General features: G+C 41.1%; 1 protein-coding gene across 1 annotated transcript in view; it reads left to right on the forward strand.

Annotated features, from left to right (window-relative positions):
- Positions 1-17,254, forward strand: part of mboat2a (membrane bound O-acyltransferase domain containing 2a) — a 161,822-nt gene that overhangs the window by 123,951 nt on the left and 20,617 nt on the right. Inside the window, exons 7-11 of the mRNA XM_084311625.1 lie at positions 890-1,076; positions 4,322-4,514; positions 9,353-9,456; positions 9,562-9,626; positions 10,103-10,235. Of these exons, the coding sequence (XP_084167751.1) occupies positions 890-1,076; positions 4,322-4,514; positions 9,353-9,456; positions 9,562-9,626; positions 10,103-10,235 (682 nt within the window). The remainder of the gene's footprint in view (positions 1-889; positions 1,077-4,321; positions 4,515-9,352; positions 9,457-9,561; positions 9,627-10,102; positions 10,236-17,254) is intronic.

Consider the following 17,254-nt stretch of genomic DNA (forward strand, 5'->3'; position numbering starts at 1 on the left):
AGTGTACTTGGCTTTGTTCTAACTATGTGGGCCTGTCAAACTCCACCTCGGGACACCTCGCTAAAGATTTATCCTGGAAATACACAGAGCAAAAGCTGGCTTATTGCCGGCTTCAGGTCAGAAGGCAGCTTTTTGGTGGTCTACAAAACTCTAGTCTGAACTGACACAGAACATGGGAAGTTGACAAAAAGCCATATTTCAGTCCCATCCAAGTACCTTAGCTGAAACTACTGCATACCGTAATTCCTCTAATAGTAACCGGGTCTCAAATACAAGCCGGGTCTCTATTAATGGCCGGGTGCGCTCTTGAGCTAAGCAATTATAAGCCGGCCTCCTAATACAAGCCGGGTTACTAATATACTGAGCTGCATACTGAGCTAGTTACTTGATTTCACTTTGAAAATGTTGAAATGACCAGTGACCACCTGTAATTGCACTGTTTACTATTTCATACAGTACTTGGTTTCAATAAATGAACCCAGTACATTTTACTGGGTTCAAACTGACACAAAATGTTGATTTATTCATTATGATCCGTTTGAAAATTTGAAATATAGGCCTCCCTCTTATACAGGCCTCCTCCTAATACAAGCCTGGTACCCGCTACAGTTGAAACAAATACAAGCCGGGGTTACTATTAGAGGAATTACGGTATCTGTCCCCATGTCTCTCTGTCTACACGTCTCTGATGTGTAGTCTCTTCCCATCTCTCTGTCACTCTGTGGTCTTCCAGGCGGATGCCCAGCCTGTTAGAATACCTTAGCTGAAACTATATCTGTCCTCATGTCTCTCTGTCACTCTGTGGTCTTCCAGATGGATGCCCAGCCTGTTAGTATCTTAGCTGAAACTATATCTGTCCTCATGTCTCTCTGTCTCTGTGCTGTTCCAGGCGGATGCCCAACCTGTTGGAGTACCTGAGCTACAACTGTAACTTCATGGGCATCCTGGCAGGGCCCACCTGCTCCTACAATGACTACATGGCTTTCATCGAGGGCACGGGGTACCAGCCACGCCACGTGGAGAACGCCAACGGCAAGGAGAATGGAAAATGCAAGCAGAGCGAGCCGTCGCCCAAGGTTATTAATTATTATTATTATTCAAAGTTATTTAACCAGGTGAGTCCCATTGAGGTCACAAGAGCTCTTATTCCAGAGAGCCCTGGCCAGGAGAGCAGCAACACAGTGTTGCAAACAGCATATAGCTAAACATGCAGTAGCAAGTCACAGAGTCACACTAACAACACATGGCTACAGTAACAACACATGGCTACAGTAACAACACATGGCTACAGTAAAACATGACAGTAACAACACATGGCTACAGTAAAACATGACAGTAACAACACATGGCTACAGTAAAACATGACAGTAACAACACATGGCTACAGTAAAACATGACAGTAACAACACATGGCTACAGTAAAACATGACGGTAACAACACATGGCTACAGTAAAACATGACAGTGACAACACATGGCTACAGTAAAACATGACAGTAACAACACATGGCTACAGTAAAACATGACAGTAACAACACATCATGGCTATAGTTCTGTAAAACATGACAGTAACAACACATGGCTACAGTAAAACATGACAGTAACAACACATCATGTCTATAGTTCTGTAAAACATGACAGTAACAACACATGGCTACAGTAAAACATGACAGTAACAACACATGGCTACAGTAAAACATGACAGTAACAACACATGGCTACAGTAAAACATGACAGTAACAACACATGGCTACAGTAAAACATGACAGTAACAACACATGGCTACAGTAAAACATGACAGTAACAACACATGGCTACAGTAAAACATGACAGTAACAACACATGGCTACAGTAAAACATGACAGTAACAACACATGGCTACAGTAAAACATGACAGTAACAACACATGGCTACAGTAAAACATGACAGTAACAACACATGGCTACAGTAAAACATGACAGTAACAACACATGGCTACAGTAAAACATGACAGTAACAACACATGGCTACAGTAAAACATGACAGTAACAACACATGGCTACAGTAAAACATGACAGTAACAACACATGGCTACAGTAAAACATGACAGTGACAACACATGGCTACAGTAAAACATGACACTGACAACACATGGCTACAGTAAAACATGACAGTAACAAAACATGGCTACAGTAAAACATGACAGTAACAACACATCATGGCTATAGTTCTGTAAAACATGACAGTAACAACTAAGGCTGTCAATCGATTAAAATATTTAATCTGATTAATCGCATGATTGTCCAGTTAACTTGCGAGTAATCACATATTTTGTATCTGTTCTAAATCTACCTTAAACTGATCTTTTTCAAGTTTTAATACTCTTATCAACATGAGTCAACAAATGCTTGCTTTATGCAGCCATTTAACACAAAAGGAGGACCCTCATGCATTGCAAATTTGCATCAAATTCAAAACGGAATGATGCACAAAATAACTTAAAAGAAAGTAATAATTTAAATGAACAATGAATAAAGTGTGCATGAAATAATAGGGGAAAGAACACTTTAGGAACTTCTTACATTCACCCTCTCTCTCTCTCTCTCTCTCTCTCTCTCTCTCTCTCTCTCTCTCTCTCTCTCTCTCTCTCTCTCTCTCTCTCTCTCTCTCTCTCTCTCTCTCTCTCTCACACACACTTTGAGTCAGAAACAAACATAGTATCAATAATACACCTGAGTGAAGTCTAGTAAAAAATTAAGTCTTTTTTAAGCGTTAATCTTGCGTTAAAAAAAATAGTGTCGTCAAAAGAATTAACGTGTTAATAACATTAACTTTGACAGCCTTAGTAACAACACATCATGGCTATAGTTCTGTAACACATGACCGTAACAACACAAGGGGTTGGAGGTTCGATGCAGCCATTGCCTCATAAATGTTCCTGTTACACCTCCCCCTGCTGGTCATAATTATCAACATGGACCATGTTACATGAGTTGTGATAGCGTTGGCTGGCCTTAGGTATAGAGTTTTGATTATCAATCCAAGCCCAACAGGATCAGACAATCTGTCCAAAATCGGCATTGATCTCTCTCTCTCTCTCTCTCTCTCTCTCTCTCTCTCTCTCTCTCTCTCTCTCTCTCTCTCTCTCTCTCTCTCTCGCACCTTTTGTGACAAGCACACATTTCCTTCTGTCCCTCTCAGCTCCTGTCTCTCCTGTACAATATATATATATATATTATGTTATGCGTGTTAAAACAATCGTGGACCATAGAATCCTAATGGCTCTTCATATAATTGAAAATGTTCACACAATTCTCTTAATGTGCAATTTTGGCAAATATGACGCAAACCCTATAATTGGTAAAGGCCCGCCATAGACTTCTAAAGGGTAGGTGTGATTAGCATTTGTTGTGTCGTCTTTATGGAAGTATAGTTCTATTGCGAGTCAATTAGGGTTTTATTACTGCCCCGAGATAGTGTTTAATGTGGCGAATCTCCCGATCCCTCAAGTCGCTTCTGCATTCTTACATCTTACGTGTTAATAATTGATTGCACACTCCATCACCCAAGTGTGTTGTTTTCTTTCTTCTTCGAGGCGGCGTCTTCTAAGGAGAGTGAGTGTGGAGTGCTCAATGACTTAGTCATCCTTGACTCAGACCAACTTACTCTGTACCACTGAGGAAAACCACAAAACTGAGCCCAATGTATCAAGCATGTCGTTTTTGTTTCTAGTTCATCACTGTTTTGAAACTAAGATTTGAAACTGCTATATACCATTAAAGACCTTTGTAGACACTTCTGTTTACCTTTTGGGGCTCATAGGGGAAATCTGAACCTGTGTTGGTCGGACTAGATGTCGCAGAGGAGAGGGCAATAGGCAGGGGTTTTCAGCAGGCGAGTAGAAAGATATGATAATAAAATAATCCACAATGCCTTGTTTAAACACACCTGGGGTCATGCATTTGGTTTGAAACGTGTTTGTAGGAATCAGGAAATTGTGATGGTGTCATAGTATCAACTCCGCCAGGCTGCCTTTCGTTTCTATTGGAGGCACGGGGGGGGGGGGGGGGGTGGATTTATCACGGCGCGCAGCACTCAAAGTTCAACCTGGTTTACCGAAGTTCAACCCCGGTTCACGGAGCAGCTCGGCGAGACCAGCCGCTGGAAGTAATGGTGTTTGGGAGGCACAGCGGTGTCCCTGGCTACTCCATTCACATCTACTGTACCGCTAACACTCACCAATATCAGACAGCTGAACATGAATTGTGCTGAAACCTCTCCCAACGCTCTCCCTCTCTCTCTCTCTCTCTCTCTCTCTCTCTCTCGCTCCATCTTCCCCCCAGAACGACGTGATCGCCAAGCTGTGCACGTGCGCAGTCTCCCTGGGCGTCTACCTGGCGCTGTGTAAGATCATCCCGGTGGAGCGCTCCATAGACCCCGGCTTCATCGCCTCCACGCCCTTTCCCCTGCAGGTCTTCTACCTGTATGTGGCCATGCTGGCTCTCAGGCCAAAGTACTACTTCGTCTGGACACTGGGTGAGCGAGTCCCACTCTGTTGCCGTGTTTTTTCAGGGAACGGCTGGATGGTCGGCCGGCGCGTTATTAGTGAGGAGCGTCTGAAGGACCACAACTGTGTATTTATGTGGGTTTTACTGAGGGAAGGAAGGAAGGAATACATTTAAGATATTATTATTAAGGAAGGAAAGAAAGGGAGAAAGAGTTGAGAGTTGGAGGCCATTTTATTCCTTTACACTGACTGTATTCATGCTAGTCGAGGAAGGACAAAGTCAGTAGCGCCGATTCACATAGCAAACATGTTCAAGGAAAAGGGACAGTCCGCTCAATTAGCCAATATCAACATCCCCCATTAAATCGACTGCATTTCTCTGCCTTGACTTTGCTCATAATGCCCTTTGAGTCTACTGTTTGAGGTAGAACGAGAAGTATCCCAGAATGAAAATGGGTCTAAAACATTTGGCCATATACAGTATGGGATCAATCACTGTGATCAGGGGCTGTTCCCAGTTCCCAGCAATCATGTTAAGTGTTTCTTTTATGCCTAATGAATAAGCATTACTTTGTACCCTGGGTTACTCTCATTGCATGTCTGTTCAGGTCTGGTGATTTGGAGATTAGGCCGGTTACAGGTGATAGGAATCTGGTGGAACTGCTTTTGTTTGGTTCAAATTTATTGTCCCAAGTTCCTATGACAGGAGTGATTGTGCAGAGTAGCATTAGTCCACACGTAGAATGTGGATTTATATTGATAATACTAGCTTTGCGTTTATATCTTTCAGCAAGTGTCTAGTGTATTGTTGTTTAAAGCCGACTAGGGGTGAACATTTTTGGAGCTGGTTTAGGCCGAAAATAGCCAAAAAGGATTTTATTTTATATATCCTGGAGTCACATGATGTGGATGCTATTATGCAAGAAACAACAGAGGCACCCACCATTATTTAGTTAGGTTACACTGCCCCCTAGTGGCAGCTTGTTGGACCACCATGTCAGTGCAGAGGGCCAGATAGCCTCACTATTTATTGTTCATGGGATAAAAACTACACCCATCAGATTTAGTCACTGTGTCAGCCCATCCACAAAGCACTCGCACCGGCCTTTTGGTTTTTCAGATATTGGATCCAGGAATTGATAGTATTTGTTAATTAAAGGTCACATATTGTGAAAAACTCACATTTTCAGTGCTTGTGCTCATACATCCGGGATGGGCCTACTAACGCACAACCTGTGAAATAAAACAACCCAGACTTTTCTGGGCTGCCTACATGTAGGTCAGAAAACATTATGCTTCAACAAGCCATTCAGATTAGCCTCTCCATCATATGTCAATCAGGAATCATAGACGTGCGCCACAGCCCTCAACCTCTTAAGCCTGATCGGCCCGGTACGATTTATTTCACGTCATAAATAGATCAAGTATTAAGTAATGTTATGTTTCTTTTTCAAATGTAGCCAAGAGTAAACACCCTAACCTTACCAAAACGGCAGTCAACGTGTATATTTTCAGCACTACGTTTGTTTACCAGTGATTTTAAGTGTTATTAGTGAAATATTAGCTTATAAGAAATCTCTGCGCATTGCACCGGAAACTGGATGATTTCGCCGCTTCTAAATTTCTTAACTACACTACCCAGCTCACACCAGCCGCCCGCAATGGAAGTCCAACCATTTTTCTCACGTGATTTTCTTGTTTATATCTCACAGGTCAAACAAACCTCAACATTATTGCCATAAAATACAACGTATATTGTTTCTTTACCTTTCTGTGAACATCTAGAAAATCCGGTGAAAAATGGCGGAGCTATGGACATTATACAAAAGTGACTGTACTTACAGTAGATTTCGTTCACAGTCTTTGCTGCCCTGTAACGGGCGCCTGGTGGTACTAAATCCAGATTAACTCTGCCATTGGAAAGAGTTCATTACTGTATCTACAAAACCCCTTGTAAATCAGCTGCCCTTTATTCATTTGCTTAGATTTTTTAGTACACTTGATCTCAAGAAGGTGCTGAATGGGCTCAGTGGCAATTGTCTGGTGAGTGTTAGCATGGTGTTATTCACCGTCAAAGATGGAAACAATTTTAATTATGATAATAATTTATATTCTCCTTTTGGTTCATTACAATTGACTATTGAAGCATAGTAACAGACACAATATTTCTGACACTGGGAATATATTCCCTGAGGTCCATAGATGTCCCTAGATACCAAGAACATGCTAATGGACCTTGTAGAAGTGGCGCAATCTTCTACTTTAGGCGAAATTTCAGAAAATATGGCTAGGGCTTAAGAGGTTAACTCTTGTGTGCATGTGAATACCCTGTGTGTATGAAATGGCGGCTTGCTAAAATACTTATCTAAAATGTGTTTCTGACAACATTTTAGGTGTGTATTTGTAAAACATGCATTTGTTGGATCTTACCTCATGTTTGATCTGCAATGCCTAGTTTTACAGTTTGATCTGAATTTGTGACCTTTAAAGGTAGAATCTGTAATGCCGCCAAAGAGCGACCACTAGGCAAAAGAGCCCCACTTGGTATTGTGTTTTTTTTCTTCTTTTTTCTGATGTGTGGGTTGGAGTTTAGTAACTCATTATACTGTGAATTTCTCCAGACCTCTCGTGGTAGAATTTGCAATAGTAACCCCTCCCCTATACCCACTGAAACCAAATCCACACATCAGACTAAAACTAAAACTGTAAACGAGGTGCAGTACCATATTGTCATCTTTTGCCCTAGAGCCCAGCTCACTGTTTGACAACATTACAGATTCTACCTTTTAATGGAAGTCAATGTGGTTTCAAACCATATATCTGCAAAACCATAGTTTACTATGTAGTGAAACAGTTGGGACGCTGTTTGGAAGGTGCTACTGTATGTGTATTTTTTTCTTTTAAAGATAAATAGTTTGAAACCTCATTTGCTTCCACTAGTTGCTAGTTGCTAACATTTGTTACTTCCAATATCTCCAAACAACTGGTGCAAGTGCTTTTTGGATGAACTTAAATAACTCAGTTTATACCCATACCTGTTGACATTAGACTGAAAAAGATGTATATTTTCTGCGTCTTGAAACCCCCCACAAAACGAAAAGCATGCAGTATATTTTATACCCCAACGCTGCAAATGAATAGAAAAAAAAATATGTCATCATCAATGTGCAATAATAACATATCGCTGCTGTCGGGACAAAACCTCATAACTCCAAAAACCCAACTTTTCAGCAGAGGAAAAAAACTAACACAGATTTGAGGGTGAATAGAGTTAGGAGGTTTAGACAGATGATCGGTTTAATGCTTTCCCATTGTTTAAACTTTGTAAAACCCACACACGCATATGGAGGATGATCTATGGAGTTGATTTATATAATAAAAAAAAAATTCAAAAAATGGAGTTATGAGGTTTTGTCCCGACAGCAGCGATATTCACCATGACCTGTAGCAAGTAATCCTTAATACCGGTATGTCAACTAAGTCCAATTTACATCACAACTGCCACTCTACTGCAAAATATGATGCTGCTAGTTACATTGTTTATGTGATAGAGAGAACAAAATGCATGGTGTATGCTTGGTGTATATTGGGTGTGGCTGGGTAGCGCAGTGGAGAATGCACTCTCCTACCACCGCAGAGACTCTGGGATCTAATCCAGCTGTCAGCCGTACCTCCGGCTTGGTCAGTCGTCCCTACTAACACAATTGGCAGTGTTAGCGGGTGGGAAGCCGGTGGGGTATGTGTCCTGGTCGCTGTAAACTGCTACTCCTACTGGTCGGTCAGAGTGCCTGTTCAGCAGTGAAACTCCTTGCTGTCAGGTGAAAAGAAGCGGCTGGCGACTCCACATGTATCGGAAGGAGGCATGTGGTAGTTCTACACCCTCCCCAGGCCGACAGTGGGGCAATACGTGCAACGACCAGGAAGGGAATTGGCATAACGACTAAATTGGGGTGGGTGTAAAATACAGAAAGCCCAAAAAAATGGGGAAATATTTCACACTGGATGGAGAGAGATTTGCAGTAATATTTCTTTCATTTTGGGAGATTTGTCTGCATCTATTCTCAACGTGACGGAGGCTGACTGTGCAGTTACTGAGGAGTTTTACATTCACTCTCGGTTGCCAGGTTGGGGAGTGTGTGTATAGTGTATGAAGGATATTAGACGGTTTCTCAATCTAATCTAGCAACATATACCCCCCATAGAAAGCCCAACTTAGTTTGTGTCTCTATGGTATACTTGATTAAAAACTTTTTTGTGGGGGTAGAAACAGGAAATTAACCAAAGCAGCTACTAGGAATATTTTGACATCATATATATCATTGTAAATTCAATGTACATAACTTGGCAGGATTACTGTGGAAACATAGAGATCGATGAGACTGAAATACAATTATGTGACTGACAAGTCCATCGACTTTTATTTTCTATTGATACGGTGTGTGTGTCCGTATTGGATCTACTGGAGTTCTGCTGAAGGTATTCAGGTGAAAAGGAAGTCTTTCCAAATTAAATTTGCTTTATCAATAAAAAATTACTTATGGTCTTATTATGAGAATTACCGTAGGCTACCAATCGTCGCAGCAATGCTCTAATTTGTTTACTTTATATATATATATATATATATATATATATATATATATATATATATATATATATATATATATATATATATATATATGAAGGTATTACAATCATTATGACAATAATATATTTTTTGAACATTCTCCTTGTAGCTGCTTTAAACAATGGGGAGTGTTGGCAGGTATTTAGACCTAATCACATGGCCTTGTTGAAATCGGTGTGGATGAGGATAGCTAGGCTTTGTCATCCTTCACAGTTGCTTTGATGGAACTCTTGATTTTCACAGCTGATGCCATCAACAATGCTGCAGGATTTGGTTTTAACGGCTATAACAGAGACGGCACTGCACGATGGGACCTGATATCAAACCTCAGAATTCTCGACATTGAGGTTAGGGTTGAGTTTTATTTTTTAAGCCAGTTATATTCTCGTGAAAACCTTTTACAACTACAGTCCAATCTCATTCATTGTGTCTTTTTACTTTACCAATTACAGTTTGCTACCAGTTTCAAGACGTTTCTGGACAATTGGAATATCCAGACGTCTCTCTGGCTCAAAAGGTAATTGTATGGCTACACTAGTATCCTATCTCCATGTGAGCAGGAGACCAAGCATCTTGACCAACAGTTGTAAAACAAAAGAATAGTGTTATGAATGTTTGCGGTTTGTTTTAGGTTTATTCATTCATTCATTCATTCAAACATTCAAATACAGTATGGGAGTAAAACAAACACATAAGACATTGTCAGGGATTTATCTCCATCGTGGTCCCTGGTGTTCCTTCATTCCGTCCACGACCTACCGAGTTGGAGACAGTCGTTTTAGACAGACAGACATACAACTACAACAGAATAATCCATTTACATTTTCTTTGAAAGGTACGGTATGTTATGGTGCATGTATTCTGTATTTAAACTCGCTGTGTCCTCAGATCTTTCACTCAGTTGTGTATTTTTCCTTCTCCATGGCCATGTGAAGGCTTTGTTTGTTTCTAACGTAGGATGTGGACCATGTCTGTCCTCTTGTCTCCCCTCAGGGTGTGTTACGAGCGCTGTCCCATCAACCCCACTGCTGCCACCTTCCTGCTGTCGGCCATGTGGCACGGCGTCTACCCTGGCTACTACCTGACCTTCCTGACGGGCATCGCCATGACCATGGCAGCACGTGCAGTGAGTACACAATCTATCTATCAATCTATCTCAAGCCCCGCCCTCTTTTCTTGATCCTCCAATCACAACTGCTGCTTCCCTCGGACAAACAGGATTCTGCATATTGGCCGGAATCAATGACTGTTTAGAGGTTTGGTAATAATGGAGGATAGCATGAAATCAGTATTCTGGCCTTTATTAATTAATTAATCCAAAACTCTGCAGCCCGACTGCTAACTAGAACCAAAAGGAGAGAGCACATTAGTCCAGTCTTAGCTGCTTTACACTGGCTTCCTGTAACATTTAGAATTTACTTTAAGGTCCTTCTCCTTACATACAAAGCTCTAAATGGACAGGGACCTAGCTACATCGCCAACACTCTAATAAATCACAGGCCAGCAAGAACACTGCGATCATCAGCTACTGGACTACTAGAGACTCCCAGAAACAGTCAAAAGAGGATCGGTAATGCAGCCTTTATCAACTATGCCCCAAAACTGTGGAACAAACTACCCCAAAACATCAGGGAAGCCAACTCGCTAGACATCTTCAAAAGACAGCTTAAAACCTATCTCTTTGCTCAGGCATTTCAATGAAACATCAGGGATATCCTGACAAATTGTACCTTACCTGCACTATTCTTACCCTACCTACTTTCATACACTTCCAATCAAATTCATATGTTGGTTCTATGATGTTAGAGCGATGCACTGTTGTTGTGAGCGACGCACTGCTCTGTTTTTCTATAAGGTCATTTAGAACTGTACTTTGTAAAGAAACTCAAAGTGTTAAGAGCGATAGACTGCTCTGTTGTATGTTAGAGCGACGGACTGCTCTGTTGTATGTTAGAGCGACGGACTGCTCTGTTGTATGTTAGAGCGACGGACTGCTCTGTTGTATGTTAGAGCGACGGACTGCTCTGTTGTATGTTAGAGCGACGGACTGCTCTGTTGTATGTTAGAGCGACGGACTGCTCTGTTGTATGTTAGAGCGACGGACTGCTCTGTTGTATGTTAGAGCGACGGACTGCCCTGTTGTATGTTAGAGCGACGGACTGCCCTGTTGTATGTTAGAGCGACGGACTGCTCTGTTGTATGTTAGAGCGATGCTCTGTTGTATGTTAGAACTTTGTAAAGAAACTCAAAGTACTAAGAGCGATACACTGCTCTGTTATATATTTTTTATTGAACAATCTTATCACACTTTTTTACTGTCCGTTCTATTTTATTATTTTTAGCCTATTTTCAAACCGCACTTTTTTACTCTATCTAATCTATTCTATTTTATTATTTGTATTGCTGAAGAACTGTGATTTGCCTAACCTTGCTACCTCTCTATCTCTTTGTATTTAAATTTTCAATTTTTTATACTCTTATGTCTGTATTTTTTTTTACTGTTGTGAAGCACTTTGAACTGCAACCTCTGTATGAAAAGTGCTATACAAATACAATTATTATTATTCTTAATAATAATAATAATAATAATAATAACATTTTACTATTCATAGCTAGTTTTCTGAGGATCCCCCTTAAAGCTCACTTGGAAGGTCCACTCCAATCCTCAGAGCTGAGGAGGGTTTGAGGAGTGCTCAGTAGGAAAAGTATATGATGTGATTTTAAACCCAAATACAATTGAATTTATCATACATACAATTAACAATCAAACAAAAAATCTGAACAAAATCTCTTTACAGAAGCTAAAGGTTGAATTGTAACGTAGTGCCAAGCCATTGTCACTATAAGGTGTTAAGTTAACCTCTTAACTGGCACCGGCCCGGCCCCGGGACCTCTTGAGGACGATTTGCCCACCGGTGCGATGCGCCACTTTGCCGACCTCTAGCGATTGCCCTTCCAGGCGGCAAAATCCGTTCAGCGGTTCTTGAGTTACATGCCGATATGTGAGGCGTGTGCCAAAGTACACAGCAGAGTTTTTATTTTAATTTTTTTTTTTACCACCCCGACTCTCTAGCTCTGTCAATCATTTGGCGATCTTGAAAATTATTGGACAGGGTTGTAGCCAATGAGTGGCTTTCCAATGACACCCCACGGGGGGATCTGACAATCAGAATTGGGGATCTAGGTGAAAAGTCACAATCGAAAACAAGGAAGAGAAAAAAACGCTGAATGAATTGAAGTCAATGAGGAAGTGGTTTACTGGAGAGCTTCTTTTTTTTCACAGTTTACCAAAATCACTCCTAATCACTAATTTCTGAACGGATTTTTATATTTGGACATGTACTACATACCAATACCAATTTTTATACAAGTTTTTCTACAACTCAAGTTCAGACCTATGTTACTCTATTTCATTAGCACTAAAAGTGATCTTTCTTTATTGTATCAGAAACTTCAGAATGTTATCTTTCAAAAGAGACCAGGCTTATGCATGTGCTATAATTATAAAGTATAAAGATACGCTTTTCAAGAAAATAGAATAGAATAGAAATACTTTTATTATCCAGAGGGAAATTTGACACTGCAAATCGCTCAACATTTAGACAGAACAGGTCACGAATAAGAATGTAGGTGCACTCCTCCTCCTCCCCAGCTCCACCACCAGTTCCCTGGTCTTCGCCACATTTAGCTGCAGGTGGTTTTTATCGCACCATGTGACGAAGTCCACTACCAGTTCCCGGTATTCCCTCTCGTCACCGTCCTTTATACATCCCAAAAAAGTATGCAGTCCTCAAGTTCAAGTTTTAAAATGGCCACTTTTCTGGGCGCCAGTTAAGAGGTTAAGTCAGAGCTCTTACCTCTGGTCTACTGAACGGAGCAGACAAGAGGATATTTATCCAGTGGCAGAGTGATGGTATAGGAAGACGCACTCCTGGCCCATTTGCACTGTGAAACGTCAGCTTAGTGCCACGCTGTCATCTGGTAAAGGACCATGCCGGTCTAATGTTGACTTCTTGCCATGAGCAGAGATTGACCCCATCTTCAACAAATGTTGTGTCCATAAGTGTATACAGTGTATACTTTAGTAGATCTCAGCCTACATTTTTAAACGTCATTCAGTGTGTAAATGCACTTGAACGTTGCTAGGTAATTCACCATTACCTATACCCTTAATACACGCCATTCAAATTTGCACATTAATATCAAATCCCTTCTACTTTCCGAGTCCTGTGGTCAGAGTTCTGAACAGGGTCAGAGTGAACTGGGAAGCTTGTGAAAATGTATTTGCTCTCTTTTTCATATTTGTGTAAAACTACCACAGCCTTGAACTACGCAGCGCATGATTTTGAAATGTTTCCTTCATACAGCTTCTTTCCAGTGAGTGTGAGTCCAACTTCCTCTTCCTGTTTACAAAAATCACACACGTCTTTCAGCCAATCGTTGACCACCATTATACTTTGGTTCTGCCCTCTGAGCTATCAATCACAATAGAGCCAAGGGAGCCGTTGAGATACATTTTACTCTTGGAACAATAGTTCTAACTATTAGTGTTAGTGTTACAATTTTACGTCAGTGTTACATTTCCAGGTACATTCTATAATGTTTTATTGAATATGGGCCATATGAGGACATACTATTTGGGTCAAATAAAGAAATCTAAAGAAATCCCAGGGTTTTAAAATGAGAGTAGGTGAAAACATTATTGAGGATAAAGAGGTGGTCACCTACCTGGGCTTTATTTTAAATAACAAACTTTCTAATGAAAAAATGGCACAACTAGTGATTACTAAGGTCAATCAAAAAAACTAATTTTTATTTAGAATTTCCTCTTTCATTAATATGAACGCTCTGAGGACCCTAGCTGGAGCCCTCATCCAATGTCACTTTGACTATGCTTGCACTTTATGGTACAGCAACATATCCAAACGTATGAAGACAAAGCTCCAGACCTCCCAAAACAAACTAGTGAGACTCCTGCACAACCTTCACTTTAGGACTCACCTAACGCCAGCCCACTTTAGCAGTCTGGGATGGTTTAGGGTTGAGGAACACCAGCTTAAAATGCTACTGGTTTTTAAAGTACTGAAAGAAACGGTTCCCAAGTACCTAATAAATTATTTTAATAAAGTAGGAGATGTCCACAAACACGCCACAAGATGAAGCCCCACGGACCTGGTCCCGCCGAGAGTCAGGACATGCATGGGGAAAGATGCATTTCTTTACTCGGCTACTGTAATGTGGAATGCCCTGCCAACATTCATAAAACTCCTGGGCCCTCATTCATCAACGTGGCGTAGAAAATGTTCTATTTCCACACGTAAGCACAGAATTTAGAATCAGTGCACGCACAAAAAAAACGGGATTTACCACACGTGCGTACGCAGGTTCTACGCACACCTGTCATGATAAATATCACCTTGGCCCTGCGCCGAGGCTCGTGCACACTTTCACGTATTTCCATACCAAAACCGCCCCGATTAACCATATACGGTAATGGACACCCCCATGAAATGTGGAAGAATGGACTAAACCGAGGGAAGCGTGTTATGAGACAGGCTGACAGACGTGTACACGTACGGTGATGTCGGATATGATATCTATTAACCATTGCTGCCTGGGCAGCGCAAACACTAATAAAGACTGTGCTGGAATATGACTGCCTTTTTCCGTTTTGTTTGATTAATACCCAGGGATTAAAGTTCTCCTCAATTTTATTCCAAATCGCGACGGATTTTCTGTAAATTTTCTACCTGCTGCATATGATTTCTAGAGTCATACAATCTATTTTGATGTCAGTATTGGGTAGCCTATATAAACAATAATACGAGAGCATATACAAGAACAATGAATCTCACTGCCAATGATGTAGCCTATACGCCATGTGTAGCCTGCCTATATGTGATCAATACAAACTTGAACTTGAATTCCATCATGTCTGTGTGCGGGTCACTGCGGGAACTCACAAGGCTGTTGTCACAATGTAAATAAGAACGTGCACTGAAAAGTTACAGTATGTAGTTGGTTGATTATTTGTATGACAGTCAGTAAACCCTTGCAAAAAGTATCCGTTTTATTTAATGGATTGAAAACATTCAGCATCGCCTTCCTCCCGGCATGCAGCAACAACATGTATCAGGCAAATGCGCATCGCAACATTGACTTAGTGGAATCCCTTTCTATTCACATAACTGCATTTGTGATGGAGCTTTGACAGCTACAGTAACAGTCTATTGCTCGATCCATCTCCAATATCACGATGGACCGTGCCGGTGGCAAAGACCCGAGGGTGGAGAGGATCTTGAATGAATTCCATCATCATATTTATATGTTGTGTGTCTGTCCACTATGTCTGTTACTTTGTTATCCCCCCCCCCCTATCTATGTAAAGCGACCTTGGGTCTCTTGAAAGGCGCTATATAAAATGAAGCTATTATTATTATTGTTATTATTATTATTATCACATCTGAGCAGGAGCTCACAAATAGACTGTTAGTCTCAGTGAAGTTACATCTGAGCGGGAGCTCACAAATAGACTGTTAGTCTCAGTGAAGTTTCAACGGAGGTCATCTATTCTAACCAACAAATTGAAGTAGAAAGCATTTCGTGACCAATCTTATTTGGAAACATGACACACAAAATACTTTGCTTTTTATTTGAAACAATATTTAATCGCGTTTGGAGGTTGGTGTTTTGCGTCTGCCCCCCCGTGCCAAACAAGCAGGCCAACCTCTTGTTCGCGTGTGAGCCCGTTATAATTACACTACTGTCGCTATTTTATAATGAACTATAATGAATTACGGGTCATACAGAAGTTGAACACTAATGCACGGAAGCTTATTTCCGCCTTGAAACTAATGCAGAACTGAGGAGCGCTTATGCCGTAGTAACGATATTCTACCACTGGGCGTCAGCTAAGTGTGCTCCGAGCTGTGCGTACACATAAGCACGAAGTAAAGTTCAAGTTGAAATTGATGAATCCCACTCTTTGCTTAGAAATGGTCGTACGCACAGGTTAAGCACATATCTGTGCGTAAGACACGTTGATGAATGAGGGCCCTGAACTCCCCTCTCTGATTTAAATCTGCCCTAAAAACATGGCTCAGCAGCAACTCAAATTGGTCTTAACACATTGGGTGCCATGCAGTATGCCCATCTTTATCACTCTCTGCCAGTGCTGTAACCCTATGGAGTGGCTCACCTTCTTTGCAGGGCTATAACTTTTTAAATATTATAGCTATATCGACATTACTATGGCCCATTCAACATCGGGTATCTATCGTTCCGGATGTGGGAACGTTATATTTTTCCATTCATACATTGTCGTGTTAGTACCGTCGAGAATATATGTTTTTAGAGTTTCTCAAGTTCAAGTTTCTTTAATAGTTGTCATACAGAAGTACAGAATACTTTCATACAAAATGCTTCTTACTGTTACGCTCCAGAGACTGTGCTAGACAAGATAGTATCAAATAACATAGTATAGCATGTAATTTAGAAGAAGAAAATGAGGTCACAGTGTTCGGTATAGACATATGTACAATGTTCGATGCAGAATAGACGTAACTGAGTTACCATATAATATACAATACTATGCAGTGTACTAATGTACAGTACTATATAGTGCAAAGCAGAAATGGGATGAGGTACAATTTAGGTACAATTTACAGTAAGGTGTACGAGTTGTAGTGCAATCCTTCATCAATAAATATAAAGTGTGGGGAGTGGGTGCTACAGTGTGTTTGTTTAAAGTGGGTGTGTGCTATAAAGTGTGTGGAGTGGGTGCTACAGTGTGTTTGTTTAAAGTGAGTGTGTGCGTGTGGATGCGTGTGCTATGTGCGTTTGGTGGTTGTTGTTGTGTAGTGTTCATTGTTCGTTTAGCAGCCTGATGGCCTGGGGATAGAAGCTTCTTCTGAGTCTTTCTGTGCTCGCCTTGAGACTCCGGTATCGCTTGCCTGACCGCAGCAGTTCAAAGAGGCAGTTGTTCGGGTGACTGGAGTCTTTAATGATTCTCTTAGCCTTGCCCTTGCAACGCTTGTTGTAAATGTTCTGGAGGGTGGGGAGCCCCCCTCCAATTGTGCGTTCGGCTGAACGTGTCACTCTTTGTAGTCTGCTTCGGTCTTGTGCAGTGCTATTCCCAAACCAGGA

The sequence above is a fragment of the Notolepis coatsorum genome (genome assembly GCF_963971535.1).
Source record: "Notolepis coatsorum genome assembly, chromosome: 3".
NCBI lineage: Eukaryota > Metazoa > Chordata > Actinopteri > Aulopiformes > Paralepididae > Notolepis > Notolepis coatsorum.